Here is an 18,280-nt window from a genome sequence, read left to right as displayed (position 1 = left end):
GTGACTGACGTAGCAACGTCAGCTGAGCTGTGTAGTGTCGCTGTGATTGGTCTACTTTTGCAGGGGCTGTAATTGACCCTTTGTCAATCCTGTCCATGGTTGTGCCTCTCTTCACAGCCATTGGTTGCTGTTTCTTCCTGTCTCTCCATCCACTACCATTGAAATGATAGGTTTTTCAGTTGCTTCGTATCGGTGTTCTGTGTATTTGATTCTTATTTTAAACTTGGTGTCAGTAAAAAGGAACATCTCAGGTGCAGTATAGTGACTCGGCATATCATGAATTCTTTTCTCCAAAAATTATGTTTTAGCAAATTCAACATAAACAACCATAAAAGGTGGAACCAGGGCAGAACGAGGCAGAAAGAGCCTGCTGGTTGGTCAGTCAGGGACCAAACATAAGAGGAAGGGCCTATTGGCGTAGCAGCAACGTTGCTGGAGATGTACGTTTTGATGCGATTGGTCTACCTATGCGGGGACTGTGACTGCTGTAGTTGGGAGCTGTGCGATCATTTGCGATTGAGCTACTTTTGTGGGTGACAGATAAACACATGCAGCCATGCAGAGATCCAGACCAAACCTGTTCTAGATTGGCTGCCCCCCTTTGGAGCCACTGAGTGGAGAGGAGGACATAATAATAAGAGAACGGAAGAGAAGAGGACAGAGAGAAAGAACAAGACCAAAAAACCCACCGCCACCACTAACAACAACACCACCACCACTAACAACAACAACAGGGGAACAGAAGGAATCCCCCTCATCAGGGACGTGCAGAGAATGTTAGAGAGGCAGGGGATAACATTTCAAAAAGGGCATTTTGGTGGAAATATCGAAAATAGCCGACCTCCAAGCTGCTGCGACGCGTTGTGAGCTTGGAGGTCGACTATTTTTGGTGCTTGATGCCACACTAAACTAAGCATAATCAAGCCGATTCTCCTTTTGCACAAAGTAGTGCAATGCAAGATAGAGGGCACCAGAGTCCTTTGAGTCACACCCTACCACTACTTCCTGTTCATCCACAGAGCATTGATTCTAGTTGTTTTCTCCGTTAGATTAAAGTTCTTTCTTTTCACTTTTTCAACTTTTATTACTTGTCAAAATACATTTTATTTGTCTGCCGCATCTTTTTACCATCCCAAGTAATAAAAGTTGAAAAAAGTGAAAAGAAATCTAATGGAGAAAATGACTAGAATTAATGCTCTGTGGATGAACAGGAAGTAGTGGTAGGGTGTGACTCAAAGGGATCTGGCGCCCTCTATCTTGCATTGCACTACTAAAGGGCAATTATTTCAACATAAGATGCTGCATTCAAGTTCAGGAGAGTTTGAACGAGGCAATTCTCTTGAATGCTGCCTTCAGTCAGGTATGGCATGAAAAAGAGGGTGTCACGGGGCAGCCCGTGCCCTATACAGTATAGTATACACACTGAGGACAATGTACACACCTTAACTCCAATGTATTTTACTATGTGGGCCTGTTCATTGAATCATTGGGATTGGGGTATTAATGGGTGTGGTCACTGATCCTGTGTCTCTCCTGCACAGCTGGGGGCACTTCCTTGATTAATGGGAAGGTGCCAAGTGCTGTGGAGGAGAGGGGGTTTTCTGAGGTTTCAGAGCAATGTGTTTATTTAGAATGTTATTCATTTGAAGTGTACCCAAGTTTAAGGTAACGCATCATATAGTATGCTTAGGTTACACTTACTAGCTGTGGGTTATGTTGGAAGTGGATATATGGAAGTATTGGAAGTATTATTACTAATTGGGGGCTGTGTCCTTGTGGTGCAGTCTGCTCCTATTTAATGGAGGCTGCAGGAACAGATCAGTTAGTGTGATGGGGGCAAATGCACTGAGAACATCCCTGAGGGAGAGTTATCGGACCTGGTGTGATTCAGGTGTTTCCGAAAGAGAACTCTTTGCCCAGTTGGGTTTGTTGTTAACAGTGTTCGCCCAAGTAGTCATTTATATGTTCTTCATTGCTATTTTGTTATTTTGACCAGTGTTGTCTCGGCTACCTCGAATCCCTGTATACCTACCTGCACAGTGAGTTTGGTGAAATAAAAACCCTGAAAGACATTCCTGACTGTTCTTGGAGCCTGGGCCGCTCGGGCCAACGTTACATGTGGTGTCAGAAGAAAGCAAAAGACAGTCAGGATGCCTTCAAAACCGCATTTAAGAAACCAACAGCAGCAAGCAGCACTCTCAGAGGAGGAAGGCGATGCTACAGGGGGTGATGTGGAGGAACCAGTCCACACCATGGTGAGCACCACCTCTTCGCAGGAGGCAACATTCGCCAACTTGGCCAAAATGTTTGAGACGTACATGCAGTCTCAAATAGAGAATGAGAGGAAGCAGGAGAAGGAGCGACAACGAAAGGAGCAGAGGCTCGACGTCATGAACCATCAAATAACCCAGCTCCAGTTGGACATGGAGGCAGCCAGGGTGCGGCCAAGGGCGCCACCAGGGCCAGCTGGACCGGCATCAGCACTGGTGCCATTGGGGGAGCCGGAGCTGATGAGGTTGGAGGACTCCGACGACATCGAACATTTCCTCACAACTTTTGAGAAACTGGCAGCTGTGTACAAGTGGCCACGTCAGCAGTGGGCCGTCCGGCTAGTTCCTGTGCTGACGGGCAAGGCAAGAAGTGCTTTCGTAGCTATGGACCCAGCCCACACTCAAGACTATGACAGGCTGAAAGCAGCGGTGTTGAAGAAGTATGAGGTGAGCAGCGAGTCGTACCATCAACGCTTCCGCAACCTTGATGTGCTACCCGGAGAGTCACCTCGTGAGCTGTGTATCCGCCTCAAGGACCTCTTCTGCAAGTGGGTGGACTTCTCTTCAACCACCAAAGATGACATCATGGAGAAGATGGTCCTGGAGCAGTATCTTAGGGTCCTCTACCCAGAAGTGAGGGTCTGGGTTAAAGAACGTGTCCCTGAGACAGCGGAAAAAGCGGCAGAGCTGGTGGACAAATATGTCTCTGCACACAAGGAGTCAGAGGTTTGGACCACAGACTTCCGGTCAAGGACGCCACAGGGGGCGTCATCAGAAGGGGGGGGAAATGTCACGGGGCAGCCCGTGCCCTATACAGTATAGTATACACACTGAGGACAATGTACACACCTTAACTCCAATGTATTTTACTATGTGGGCCTGTTCATTGAATCATTGGGATTGGGGTATTAATGGGTGTGGTCACTGATCCTGTGTCTCTCCTGCACAGCTGGGGGCACTTCCTTGATTAATGGGAAGGTGCCAAGTGCTGTGGAGGAGAGGGGGTTTTCTGAGGTTTCAGAGCAATGTGTTTATTTAGAATGTTATTCATTTGAAGTGTACCCAAGTTTAAGGTAACGCATCATATAGTATGCTTAGGTTACACTTACTAGCTGTGGGTTATGTTGGAAGTGGATATATGGAAGTATTGGAAGTATTATTACTAATTGGGGGCTGTGTCCTTGTGGTGCAGTCTGCTCCTATTTAATGGAGGCTGCAGGAACAGATCAGTTAGTGTGATGGGGGCAAATGCACTGAGAACATCCCTGAGGGAGAGTTATCGGACCTGGTGTGATTCAGGTGTTTCCGAAAGAGAACTCTTTGCCCAGTTGGGTTTGTTGTTAACAGTGTTCGCCCAAGTAGTCATTTATATGTTCTTCATTGCTATTTTGTTATTTTGACCAGTGTTGTCTCGGCTACCTCGAATCCCTGTATACCTACCTGCACAGTGAGTTTGGTGAAATAAAAACCCTGAAAGACATTCCTGACTGTTCTTGGAGCCTGGGCCGCTCGGGCCAACGTTACAGAGGGCATTTGCATTTCTTTCGCCATAGTAAAAACTGCATTTATGATCCGGAAAGGGCACTTTTTTACAGATGGCTAAAAGGGCAGGGGCTCAAGCCCCCTTTGATGTCTATATGTGCACGTGCCTGCCCCTCATGAGTCCTCTGTAAACACACATGGGTTCAGAGTCATTTTGAGCGGCTCCCTTGTGGCTTCACAAAGCTCTCTGTGGCTGAATCAGTCCCCCCACCACAACCCCTCCGGTAACAAAGAGAGCTGCCCTACTTTCGGATCGAGGGAAGACGCGTTGCGCGTCGTGCGTCACGGCGTGCACCGGCTGACCTGCCGTGTGCTGTAACAACAGTCACAGTGTTTCTCAACCACTGTGCCTGGGGACCTTTGGTGTGCCCCTGAGAAGGGTCAAGTGCATGTGCCCCTTGAAACTGTTTGAAAGACAGTATTGTATTTATCATTTTAAAAATGATTTAAAACAGCCGATCTACAAGCACACAACGCCTCGCGGTGCGAGGCGTTGTGTGCGTGTAGATCGTCTGTTTTCGCTACTGTTGTGCGACAGCCTTGTATGATGAAGCAGGGCTTTACTTTGCGAAGAAACGTACAAATTTGAAACTTGGAGATACATGGTTTCTACCCGACAGTGGCGATATTTACAACCCCGTATTATGTTGGTGTGCCCATGGATTCTTGGGACATGAAAAGTGTGCCCATGCAGAAAAAAGGTTGAGAAACACTGTTCTAGGAGTCTGTCTCTTGCTCACGTCCAACAGTCTCGCTGTCTGTCTGCACTGCCTGAGGAAAATAGCTTGACTCTGGATTTTGTTTAGACAGTGTGGTCTGTAGTGTGTGTGTGTGTGTGTGTGTGTGTGTGTGTGTGTGTGTGTGTGTGTGTGTGTGTGTGTGTGTGTGTGTGTGTGTGTGTGTGTGTGTGTGTGTGTGTGTGTGTGTGTGTGTGTGTGTGTGTGAAAAAGATAGTCAGGGACCCACAAGCCCAAAAGCTCAAGGAATAGGGTTGAACCTGTGATGTCATGCCGTACTTTTTATTTCTGTTTCATCTATTAGTTTGGTCATTAAGGTCCACAGAATGAGAGGCCTGCTCTGCTGTGAAAAGTGGTGAGTCATCACTTTGTTTCACTTTTTTTTTTTTTACTCATCACTTTTCACAGTTTTGTGGGGCCGAAATTTAGCCCAAGGAATGTTTTCCATGCAAAACAAATGCTTGCAATAGATTCAGAATCATGAAGAACCCCTAGTTTGACCCCTCACATGCTACTTAAAGCAGATTTATTTTTATTTTTCTATTTTTCTTTTCCTGTGTAGTGGAGTCAATGGGACAGTGAATATACAAATGGCCATAACTTCATTTTGCGATGTTTCCAGCAGAGCAGGCCTCTCATTCTGTGGACCTTAATGACCAAAAACTAAGCACACGATAAAGAAAGCGAGAAGGAAGTCGGGGTCGGGGGCTTTGGACAATGAAGAATGCCAAATTCAGCCTGTGGACAAGAACTACAAATTATATGTCTGTGCGTGCGTGCATGCGTGGGTGTCGCACTGTGTACACAGCACAAACACACACGCAAACACAGCGTCTTTCGTCTTCTGAATGAATTATGAAAACATACAAACGCTATGCCCCCGAGCACGCCTACACAAATGTGTGTGGGACACACATATAGGCCTATAGTATATACAGTATCACCCAACTAACACTGGGAGAGGAGACACTCTGTACTTTTCATAATGAAAATGTACAGGGACACAGGAGAGGAGAGGAGAGGAGAGGAGAGGGTTTCGAAAGCAGGGGTGAAAAAAAAACATTCTCCTTCACTGATGTCATTAGACCAAGACAGCTAAAACTCAAGTGTCTGGAATGATCCTGCACACACACACATGCGCGCGCACACACACACACACACACACACACACACACACACACACACACACACACACACACACACACACACACACACACACACACACACACACACACACACACACACACACACACACACACACACACACACACACACACCTCAGTATCTGTGTCAGACAGTATGCCTGCACACACACACACACACACACACACACACACACACACACACACACACACACACACACACACACACACACACACACACACACACACACACACACACACACACACACACACACACACACACACACACACACATGGCATGACATGACAACCCGTGCAGCGACAAGGGATGGGACGATAAGCGATATTATCGTTTATCGTGATAAAAAAACACTCGTATCGTGGAGATTTAATTTATCATGATATCGTCCTCCGTCATGCACTGGGATCAATTCACCTTTTATTTGCCGAGCTGCATATCCGGTACCATTTAAACCCTCTGTAATTGGTAAAGGTACTTACTTGTCTTTTTTTCACTCTATCAAATGTCTTGAGGGAGAAAGAAAGAGAAAAAATAGCCGATCTACAAGCCGCGGCTTCAGCTATTTTTTGGCAAATGTTCCGCTCCAGGATAATGGATTTGGATTATGGCGGTATTATACAACAGGTAGTCGTGCTCTCAATGGAAAACAGGCTCTCCAACCGTGCAGGTAATGAGCACTACTGCACGGTCTCATCAAATAAAGAAATCAGCTGCGTTTGTCACGAAAGAGACCAAGCGCCCCTCTCTCCACACACTATGCTAGGCAGCTAGGCTAGCAGTTTTCATGTGAAGTTCAGGGACATAGTAGCTAAATGAGGCACTAAAAAATGACAAATTCCTATCGTATATCTTAATTACAATGAAATGAAGTTGACGTGGTTTTTTTTTAAGGGAAACAGTTGTATAATCGCAATATTACACTCCGAGGGTCTGCATTATCACGTTTATTTGTCCCTTCAGTCCTGCCTACGGAACTCGCCTGTGGCTCGTTCCTGCAGCAAGACTGTCGGGCCAAATAACCGTGACAATGCACACCCTCTCGTGTAATATTGCTTAAATATCGCAAATCGCGATTTCTTTTGTAACAAAAATCGTGGTATGACATTTTCATATCATCCCATCCGTAGCAGCGACGAGCCCTAATTCAACGTGGAGCCATCTGCACTCAATTCCTGCTATACAGTTTCCCTCACGACACACACACACACACAGGGGCGTCACAAGGGGTAGGAAAGTGGGACTGAGTTACTAGGGCCCAAGGTGGAGGGGCCCTAGTAACTTTAGCTATTGAAAAATAGCAGATATACAAGCTCACAGCGCGGCACCGAGTGCCGCGCTGTGAGCTTGTAGATCTGCTATTGTAGATCTGCTATTTTTGAAAAGTCGTGAAAATGTGTGCAAATCTTTGAATATGTATTTTTTAAGCGAACGTTTGTAACTCAAATTTTGCTTTTTGAGTTACAAAAACTAAATATTTTGAGATGGGGGTCCGTGGCCAAATTCATATCATTTTGTGGGTCCTTCACTTGAAAAGGTTTGAGCATCACAGACATGGAAACATGGGTTTCTTGCACACATTTTCACAATTTTTCAAAAATAGCAGATCTACAAGCTCACAGCGCGGCACTCGGTGCCGCGCTGTGAGCTTGTATATCTGCTATTTTTCAATAGTTAACATTCATGGGGGGCCCGCAGTGAATCCTTGTACCCAGGGCCCAGAATTTGGTGTGACGCCCCTGCACACACACACACGTGTGTGCACACAAGGTGGAAACCAGACACACAGATGTGAAAGCGCTTCAGTGTTTTAAAAGCGGGTATTATTATTATTTTTTTTGGGGGGGGGGTTTCTTTCTCCCAAAGAGCAAAAAATCCTGCGATCAGGTTAATTTGATTCCACGGAATCGAGAGTCGCTAGGCCTTACCAACCATGGAAGGAATGTGGCTGATTAGGCTTTTTTTTTTATTTATTTTTTAAGTCCTTCCTCTTAGAAATCGGAGGCGTTCGTTCGCCCTGCCGGTATCAGACGGTGAGAGAGAGAGAGAGAGAGAGAGGAGAGAGAGAGAGAGAGAGAGAGAGAGAGAGAGAGAGAGAGAGAGAGTGAGAGAGAGAATGAGAGAGAGAGACCCTAGCTTGGTTGGAGGAGGTGGAAAGCAATATGACGTCGCTTTAAAACAAATTGAACATTTCCGAGGAAGACTTTTTTTTTAGACCCATTAAGAACTGCGTCCGATTCTACAAATGCTTTCTAGATCAGTGGTTCTAAAAAGATTTTAGTGTCAAGGACACCCACCAAAATGATGTGCATTTGGCCGCGGTTGATTGATTGTTTTAGTACTTTATCAACAGTTTGCAGCTATATACACAATAATGCGCTAAAATGCATAAAGACCTGAGGGCTGGTTTCCATTGTGGTCCTATGGGTTCAATTCATCAAGAATAGATCAAAGTAGAACCAGCTGCTTGAGAAACGGGTGGTTCCCGCAGTTCAATCCCCAGCGAAGTGTCCTTGAGCAAGACACTGAACCCCTCAACTGAGCTTGCATAGTTTCCTCCGCCCATCGGTGTGTGACTGGGTGAGTTAACACGAATTGTAAAATCTATTGGATGGCACTATATAAATACACCATTTACCATTACCATTTCAGACCGATAGAGCAGTGGTTCTCAACCTTTTCAGGACGCAACCCCCAAATAATCATATTTGAACTGGGGACCCCACCACCCTGACGACCACTAAGAGTCGAGGCATTACATTTTGCATAACATGGTTCTATTGTGAAAATAGCAGATGTACATGCTCACAAGGACTCGCAACACGAGGCGTTGTGAGGATGTAGATTGTCTATTTTCAATATTTTTGCCTCTAATATTTGACAATTTGGCCAATGTTTAATTCGTAATTTTAGAGGTATTAAAAAGTACTTAAATTGTCACTCTAGATATGTGCAGATACCCTCTATAGTCTATACACTTAGATGTTGTTGGTCTGTTTACTGTTGAGTGAGAAAACAATGTTGCACATTAAGTTAATCATCTGGGGACCCCTCTGGGGGTCCCAACCCACAGGTTGAGAACCACCGCGATAGAGCACCACCAGCTTTCCTCAACTGGTGATCTCTCTCTTTGGTCATCAGCCACGGAACTACCGCACGAGACAGCTCGTGAAAATGAAATACGATTTGGGTAAAGGATTCATATTGGGCAAACGTGCTGTAAGACGTGAAAAATGCACTTATTTTGAGATGATTCCCTTTATCTGGCAGCGATGCCGCTTTGGCTGCCTGCGCGAGCGCGTATTACTGCATTCACCACAGTGTCATAATACAGTAGATTATTGTTACACAATCGCAAGTTATTGTGCCGACTGTGCGAAAAGCCCTGCCGCTTGACGTTTTACAAGCCTCCCGTGGGAGATTTATGTCAGTCATAACACCGGATGAAAAAAGCTAAGCAAAAAAATCCAAATCGTAAATGAGAGTTTTCCCCACACTTTTCCCCCGCAATGACATTTTCTTGCACCAAAGTATGTATTTTAATATGTTTATTATACAGATAAAGAGGTCAGAAGGAAAAAGAAAATTAGGTCGGGTCGATCTTCTTCTATGAATGATGAAAGTATGGTCGCTAAGGCTGAAAATGTATCGATATTGAGGTATCAACATGCAAGGTATACATATCGACGAAGACGGCTTGAAATGGGGTATTGGTGTATGTGTCAAATTGATTAACAGACACTCTATACATGCTCGTATCACATGCACAAAAGCAGTCCATTTGTAACCAGGTGTGGTTATTTCAATAAAACCTACCTAACCCTTCTATGTGTACTGTGCAGTGTGCATGCATGGATATGCTATTCATTATCTGGGTTAGGAAGGCAGTGGACCTAAAGTAGAAAAAACAATAAAAACTATATAATGCAATAGTTTTTACTAATATCGTGAGTAATATTGATATCGAGGTATTCGTTCCCATCCCTCTACGTAAAATCTTTTCACCGAAAATAGCAGATCTACTAGCTCACAATGCCTTGCATTGCAACGTGTTGGGAACTTGCAGATCTGCTACTTTTTGCGGTACGCTTGCCTAGTTTCGCCTCATGTTCGCTTACTATGATGTGTACAGAATTGGGAAGCTAGAGTTAATGTTTGCAAGTACGCACGACGTGCACGCACATCCCATGGTGTGAGCTTGTACACTTGCCATTTTTGAGAACCACTGTTCTGAATCCTAGGTTTTCTGAAAACCTTATGTTGCTACAGTACGTATATTATCAATGTCGGGCAGAAACCTCGTATCCCCAAGTTTCAAATGTTTACGTTTTTTTCCGCAAGTAAAGCCCTGCTTCATCATACAAGGCCGTCGCACAAAAGTAGTGAAAACAGCCGATCTACAAGCACACAACGCCTCGCGGTGCGGACAGGTTTCCACCTGACAACGACGATATATATCCCTGCAAGGCCCAGTGTTGCTTTTTGGCAACATTTTTTTAATTTTAAATGTATAATTCGTTTTCCTGTTCTTTTTTCACATTAACATCACCATTAAAATCCTATTGTTTAGTATTACAATGCCATTGGCCACATATTTGCATATACATACCCCCCACAGAGGCTGACATTCACACCTCCCAGAGAAGTTGAAATTCCAGCGTCTGGACGAACAACATCTCACTTTTTAACTGAAGCTATTCCTCACAAAAAACATGAGTAAAATGCCTGTCATATTTTTTTTCGTGATCATTAGAATGTCTAGAACATGTACATGTGTTATTATTGTGAAAAATATCCCCAAAATGCAAATTAGAGCATGATTTATGATTTATGGCTATAAAATCTTACAAAAACATTATAATTTTTTTTTTACATTACATTTTCCTGTGATTAGGACAGTAGAAATGTATTCGGGTCTTGCAGGGATATATAGCTAAAATCTAAGATGACAGATTGGATGGGTAAAAAGGCTGCAATCCTTAGGTTTTGTGTCCTCTCCCGACAGCTGGGATTCTAAACTGGGTCTCTATAAACAATCTCAGCTTTTCGATCTGTGGGTTTTGGCACCAACAGTACAGCAGGCAAAATGGGGGAATAGCTCTCCTCCATTAGCAAATAAAACACTGAACAAATCCCTTAATTTAATAATAAATCCACGCTTGTGTGATTGTTATTAGTGCTGTCGGGGGGTCCCTGTCACGGTCCTCTGGGGATGGGGACCCCCAGCTTTGTCCTCATCAGGGGATCTGAGGGCTCAAAGCAAGACTTCATGTATTGGGATTTACAGCCAGACTTAAACCTCAAAGATCTGGAATGTGCCCGAGTCGTGTTAGATTTTAACCACTTTAACCATTATTTTATGCTTTAACTACTGAAAAATAGCAGATATACAAGCTCACAGTGCCGCGCTGCGAGCTTGTAGAGCTGCTATTTTTGAAAAATCGTGAAAATGTGTGCAAGTCTTTGAATATCTTTGACACGATCTTTGACCCGCGACTTCTAAATCCTTTCTCTAAATCAGCTGTTCTCAAACTTTTTCATGTCAAGGACCCCCAAAAATTACAGGTATTTGGCCGCGGACCCCCATCTCAAAATATGTTGTTCCAGGGACCCCCCCAGAAGCAAAATAAATAAATAGATATATTCAAAGACTTGCGAAAACAAATCACGATAAAAAAAAAAATAGCAGATCTACAAGCTTGCAGCGCGGCACTCGGTTGTATATCTGCTATTTTTCAATAGTTAAAGCATTCAATAATTCTAGGCCTAAATGGCTTAAAGGACGTTTAGTGCAATGCTTTGTCCTGTTTCCCAGATTAAATCACAATAGATCCCGTTTTAACACTCTCTCTCTGATGGCTAATTACTTCTTTTGTTCAAAGGCTCACCATTAATCAAGTTTAAAGCCTATTGGAAGTTAATAATATTATTTTTCCCACCAGAATCAAAAGTGTTGTTCTGTTGTGCGGGGGCGTCTCTGTCCACTTTTTCTACCACATTAAAGGAGTAGTTCACCCAATACATTACTTATTTTCCATCAATTACACACCCCATGAGATTTTATTTTTTGTGTCATTCCTAATAAGCCAATCGTTTGATGACAATCGGTCATCAGTAAGTATAGGAGACTCAGGAGACTCAAAGGGTTAAAGTCTGGTAGGAGACTCAAAGAGTCTAGAACAGGAGTCTTCAACGTTTTCAGGCTAAGGACCCCTTAGTTGAGAGAGAGAGATGAGGCAGGGACCACCACAACCTTCTCATAGATTAACCCTAGTTTCATTGTTTGACAGCACAATCATCAGTATATTCTGGATTCATGTACATTTTTTGTTTTCAGATATTTAACCACTTGAACCTTTTACTCTGTACTTTGTCTGCTCTTTTTCCCCTTAACACCAAAACTCGTTGCCAAAAATACACAGCGCGAGGCGTTGTGAGCTTGTAGATCTGCTATTTTTGGGAAAGTGGTTAATATAAAAAGGGAGAAATGATTTGGAGGACCCCCTGCAGTGACTCTGAAGACCCCCTAGGGGTCCCGGGCCCCCTGTTGAAGACCCTTGGTCTAGAAAACAAGTATTTTTTGGGGACTCCTTTAAACTTGGCATCTCTATTTTTGGGGCAAATGTTTTAAATACTAGAGGTGTCTCGGCAGACAGATTAGCAGCATGCCACTTGCGTGTCCTCCCCAGTCTCGGCAGCCCAACGTACATACATCCTGCTGACAGCTTTGGGCACGTCACTGCCCGGTTATTACCTCAGCGTCACTTTGCCTGGTCTTGCCTGTTTTCTGTTCTCAGAGGCTTTTTCAGACCATAATCCATTAACCCATTTCACTTAAGATTTGAACCACTTAAACCATTATTGTAAGCTTTAACTATTAAAAAAATGCAGATATACAAGCTCACAGCACTTGTAGATCTGCCATTTTTGAAAAACCGTGAACATTTGTGCAAGTCTTTGAATATTTTTGACCCGATTTTATAAGTGTCATCTAAATCCTTCTTCTTCAGTGGTTCTCAAACTTTTTCATGTCAAGAACCCCCAAAATGACATCTATTTGGCCATGAACCCCCATCTCAAAATATGTTGTTCCAGGGACCCCCAGAATCAAATATTTGAGTTACAAATGTTCGCAGATCTACAAGCTTGCGGTGCCGCGCTGCAAGCTTATATATCTGCTATTTTTCAATAGTTAAAGGAGTAGTTCACCCCCAAAATTACTTTTTTTCTATTGATTACTCAGGCCATGGAGAGTAGAGTTCAATAATATTTTTTGGTTTTTGTCACATTCCTAAGACTAAAATGTGATAACAATAAATTTACCCCCATTGATTCCGGATGGTGACCCGTTTCGAAACGGGTCACCATCCGGAATCAATGGGGGTAAATTTACTCAAATCAAAATTTTGTCTTAGGAATGTGACAAAAACCAAAAAATATTATTGAACTCTACTCTCCATGGCCTGAGTAATCAATAGAAAAAAAGTCATTTTGGGGGTGAACTACTCCTTTAAAGCATTAAATAATTCAAGGCCTAAATGGGTTAATGGGGGGCCAATTCTACAAATGTCTTCTAAAGCCTAACAGTTTTCTGAAACATGTTGTTATATCAGTGTTAAAGGACCAAATCAATGTCGGTGCATGTTGAATATCTCCATAATAATATATTAATTTGACTCAGTTTCTTTTGTGTCTGACATCAGTGCACGGCACTGCACGCCGAACATCTCCCGTTCGCATTCGAGAACCCTCGCAATCCTTCGTGAAGCTTTTCTCGCTCTTTGCCTCACAGCGGAGAATGGTATAACACGGCTTAACTGGTTACGTAACATTGAATGTATGGTTGGTGGCGCTCAGCTCCAGGAAGCTGTGGTTTGAAGGTTTAACTAACACTCAGGAATGTACACTCAAGATCTCACACACACACACACACACACACACACACACACACACACACACACACACACACACACACACACACACACACACACACACACACACACACACACACACACACTCAACGGGGGGGGACACGGCTCCTCACCTTGGTCCTTGCAGTCGACGTGTGTGTGTCCGTTCTCGTGGGGCACCTCTCCGTCCGAACTCGGCCTCTCGCACGACACCTTCTGAGAAAGAGAGAGAGAGAGAGAGAGAGAGAGAGAGAGAGAGTACGTTAACACCCCAACCAAACAGTACCAAGTGCTTTTAGCGGCCATGTCCAGCGAGATGAGTTTTAGTTTTTTTTAGTTTTTCAGTGCTGTATATCGTCACTGTCAGGCAGAAACCTCGTATCTCCAAGTTTCAAATTTGTATTTTTTTTATTCCCACATAGTAAAGCACTGCTTCATCATACAAGGCTGTCGCACAAAAGTAGTGAAAACAGCTGATCTACAAGCACACAACGCCTCGCTGTGCGAGGCGTTGTGTGCTTGTAGATCGGCTGTTTTCACTAGTTTAAATCATTTTTAAAAATGATAAATACAAAGCAAACGGTTTGGGACGTACAAGGTTTCCACCCGACAACGACAATATGTTTTGAATTGTTTACAACGTGTGCGCTTTGACGTTTTCAGCCCGGACAACGGCCTCAGTGGACGTTTGTAGTCCAAAGGGTTGCAAGTGTCCAAATGTGAAAAAAAAAAAATCATATATGACTCCAATAGATGAGTGATACGCAGCATTTTATGTGCAACTAAATAGATTGTGCTTGAGCAATTGCTGCCCCTGGCTTCGCAGGTAGGAAACTGCATGCAGAAAGACAATGACCAGATGGACTAGTGGCTATAGAGTAGTGAAGTGTAACATAATTTACACATCCAACCTGGTTCGCGGTTTTCTTCCCCCATTCTGAATTTCCATAGACCTTTTTCATATCGCGTCATGTAAGAACTGTGTTCCAATTATAAACAAATTATCTCAGCGGTTTGACTCATATGGATATGAAGAATCAACTGATGGTGAGAAAACGCTAATGTTACTGTCGCCAAATTAGCTACATTTTCGCTAGAAACAGGCTTTATCAAATATGAGTGACTGACTATCATAAACCACACAGAGCCACCTCGCCGGCAATATCGCAAAGACTGTTTGTTTATTTTTGGACTGCAATGCTTCTATGAGACGATTTAAGGTGACTCAATGTTATTCTCCATAGAGAATTACTTCCGTGGAACCGGGGGATGAGCGAGTCACGTCATGAAAAATATCGTTAGCAAACACACAGTGAATCGGTAATCGGGTATCGGACAAACATGTCTATAACGTGCATCCCAACGGACCCGCTTATAAAGGCACTTCTCACGATGCGACATGCTGTCAGCTGGCAGATTGGCTATTTTCGGCATGGGATGCAGTCCCACGACGACATATAAATCAATACTTTTACGGTCAGATAATTAGGTTGCGTGTACCGTGCCAAGTTGGGAGCGGTTTGTCGTTAAATAGCCTCTTGATCTGGCTGGTTTTCCACCACTAAACACGCGTGCACGCGTGCTCACACACGCGCACTCAACACACACACGTGCCGAACTACAGTAGGGCTCCAGTATTAGCAGCGTTTTACCTGCTTTTCCAAATGAAAACCAATAAGGGAGTGTTTTTTCCCTCGCCTCCCTATAGCTTTAACCCATTCAGAATGGGGTACACAACATTGTGTGTCATTATTTTATGCTTTAACTATTGAAAAACAGCAGATATACAAGCTCACAGCGCGGCACCGAGTGCCGCGCTGCGAGCTTGTAGATCTGCTATTTTTTTTTAAAAACGTGAAAATTAGAATTTTTATCCGATTCTATAAGTGTCTTTTGAATCCTTCTAAGGTTTTTTAAAAAAAACCTATGTTTCTGTGTCAGCAATCTGGCTATAGCCATCGTCAAAGAAAAGGTCCTTTTCACTTAACTGGAGCTCAGTTAGTCTGTTCTGGAGAGACTACTGTGTCAGTGGTTCTCAAACCTTTTCATGTGAAGGACCCCCAAAATGATATTTATTTGTCCACGGACCCCCATCTCAAAATATTTAGTTCCAGGGACCACCCAGAAGCAAAATTTGAGTTACAAACGTCGAAAATACATATATTCAAAGATTTGCACACATTTTCACGACTTTTTCAAAAAATAGCAGATCTACAAGCTCGCAGCGCGGCACTCGGTGCCGCGCTGTGAGCTTGTATATCTGCAATTTTTCAATAGCTAAAGCATTCAATAATTCTAGGCCTAAATGGGTTAACTCCAGTGCCACATGTAATGAAGTGTTATTTGGCACAACAATTACAGCTTTTTTTTTCTTTCTTTACTGCCGCGCGCTGTCTGTGTTCTATTAGAGTTGGGAGACGCAAGGCAGGCAGGCAGGCAGGCCCCCTGAGGGATACAGAGGCGTGTGTGTGTGTGTGTGTGTGTGTGTGTGTGTGTGTGTGTGCGCAGTGGTGGAAAAAGTAACACATTTTTTTTTTTACTTAAGTAAAAGTATCAATACTGCAATGTGCTGTAGAAATACTCTGTTAGGGTGTCCACACACCAAAATACCAAGAGTGGAATCCGCCAATGCATTTCAATGAGAATGGAGCGTTTTTTGCCAGTAGAGGATTTCTACAAAAAACGCTGCATTCTCATTGAAATGCATTGGCGGATTCCACTCTAGGTATTTTGGTGTGAGGGCACCCTTACAAGTAAAAATCCGGAATTCAAAATGTACTTGAGTAAAAGTACAAAAGTAACAGTATCAAAATGTACTTAAAGCGCCAAAAGTAAAAGTACCCAATGGTACAGGTTCTGGTTCTTTCTTCTGCCTATGGGATGAACCAGAGGTGAGCTTTTCCACCGAGAACCGACTGAGAACCGGAGTTGGTTCCGAACCGTAAAAGTTGGTTCGGAACGGGAACCACAAAATCCTTGGTTCCTCTGCTTCAACCTGGTTCAATCTGGTGGAAACGCAAGCCGGTTCGCAAGAAAGTTGAGAGGCACCGGTTCTTGAACCAAGGATCTTTTGGTGGAAAAGGCCTCATTGTGCGGAATACCCAGTTTCACAAGTTCAAAATGAACATCTTTTTGAAAATATCCGATAACCACACATTGTGGGCTTGTAGATCGTCTATTTTCAAATGGACAAAATATTGTAGGACTGAAGTGGTTAATGTAGGCTATGTTTTGGAATAATAATCAAAATCTACAAAAAGTAACTAGTAACTTAAGTTTTCAAATGAAGGCAGTCAAGTAAAAGTACAATATTTGAGATGTAGTGGAGTAGAAGTAAAAGTACTGAAAATTGGACATAGTTCTTAGTTACATTTTTGTGTGTGTGTGTGTGTGTGTGTGTGTGTGTGTGTGTGTGTGTGTGTGCGTGCGTGCGTGACTGCTTCGCAGGGCTTGGCTAAAACTGTATTCTCAGGCCTGATATCAATAAAAATGAAACTTTTTAATGAATGTATTAATAGGTCTCACATGACTCCCTTCTCAGAAATGTGCTGATCACTTAAAGTCGATTATTACTTCATTATTTGCAGCGCAACCGTAAAACGTACACATAATCACTCCTCTGCAAAATGATAAACAGCATTTCCAAACGATATTCTGGCGGCGTCTTTTAACCTTAGGAACCCTAGCGTCGTCGGAACACATGGTAAATGGTGCATTTATATTGTCGGTGTCGTGGTAGGAAACCTCGTATCTCCGAGTTTCAAATGTGTACGTTCTTTCAGAGTATAAAGCCCTGCTTCATCATACAAGGCCGTTGCACAAAAGTAGTGAAAACAGCAGATCTACGAGCACACAACGCCTCGCACATCGTTGTGTGCTAGTTTGAATCATTTTTAAAATGATAAATGTAAAACGGTTTTGGACATACAAGGTTTTCACCCGACAACGGCGATATAGTGCTTTTTATCCAAAGCGCTTTACATAGATTGTGCAGATTGTGAATCAGCGAAAAATAAATCGCGATCTATAAGCCCACAGCGAGTCGCAAAGCAACACGTTGTGTGGTTGTACTGTAAGTCGGCTATTGGCAAAATATTTGGTGATGAGGTAAAGGGAAGTCTAGACTAAGTACAGAACCCAGGGGTGCCCTAGTACTTGAATTTAACATCAAATTCAGTTATTTTATGCATATTTTCTCCAAATTTCTTTTTTTGTGTGCAAATTAGATTGGATATTATGCATCTCAATCCAGGCCAAGTGGCATGTGAGAAAGAAAATAACCAAACATAGCTGATCTACAACAACGCATCGCTTTTGTGTTCGCATTGCGCTACGCTTTCGAGATTTCCAAGTGGTCCACTGATCCGGAACAGGCAGAGAACCACTGGATCACACTGTAATTGCATGATACGGATAACAGCAGCCCATGGTATCATGTTTGCATGTGAGTGTGTGTTTGTGTGCACTGTGCATGCGTGTGTGCTCCACCTTTTCCAGTTCAGGTTTGTGTACAGGCGATCCGTTGCCAGTTCCATCGGAATCTGTGTTCCCGTTGAGGCACACTTCTCTCATCACCTGGAGAGTGAGACAAAACAACATAGTACACTATAAGAAAAGACGCACACTCACACTTTTACCGCTAATAACTCCATTGACGACT

At 43.4% G+C, this 18,280-nt stretch overlaps 1 protein-coding gene across 1 annotated transcript in view; it reads right to left on the bottom strand.

The window, feature by feature from the left end:
- Nucleotides 1-18,280, bottom strand: part of afap1 (actin filament associated protein 1) — a 139,718-nt gene that overhangs the window by 21,571 nt on the left and 99,867 nt on the right. Inside the window, exons 7-8 of the mRNA XM_080741843.1 lie at nucleotides 18,109-18,195; nucleotides 13,755-13,836 (exon numbers count right to left, since the gene is read on the bottom strand). Coding sequence (XP_080597969.1) covers nucleotides 13,755-13,836; nucleotides 18,109-18,195 — 169 coding nt within the window. The remainder of the gene's footprint in view (nucleotides 1-13,754; nucleotides 13,837-18,108; nucleotides 18,196-18,280) is intronic.

The sequence above is a fragment of the Nannobrachium achirus genome (assembly GCF_963921795.1).
Source record: "Nannobrachium achirus genome assembly, chromosome: 14".
Lineage (NCBI taxonomy): Eukaryota > Metazoa > Chordata > Actinopteri > Myctophiformes > Myctophidae > Nannobrachium > Nannobrachium achirus.
Note: the sequence above shows the minus strand (reverse complement) of the source record. Positions and strands in the feature narration are given on the sequence as shown.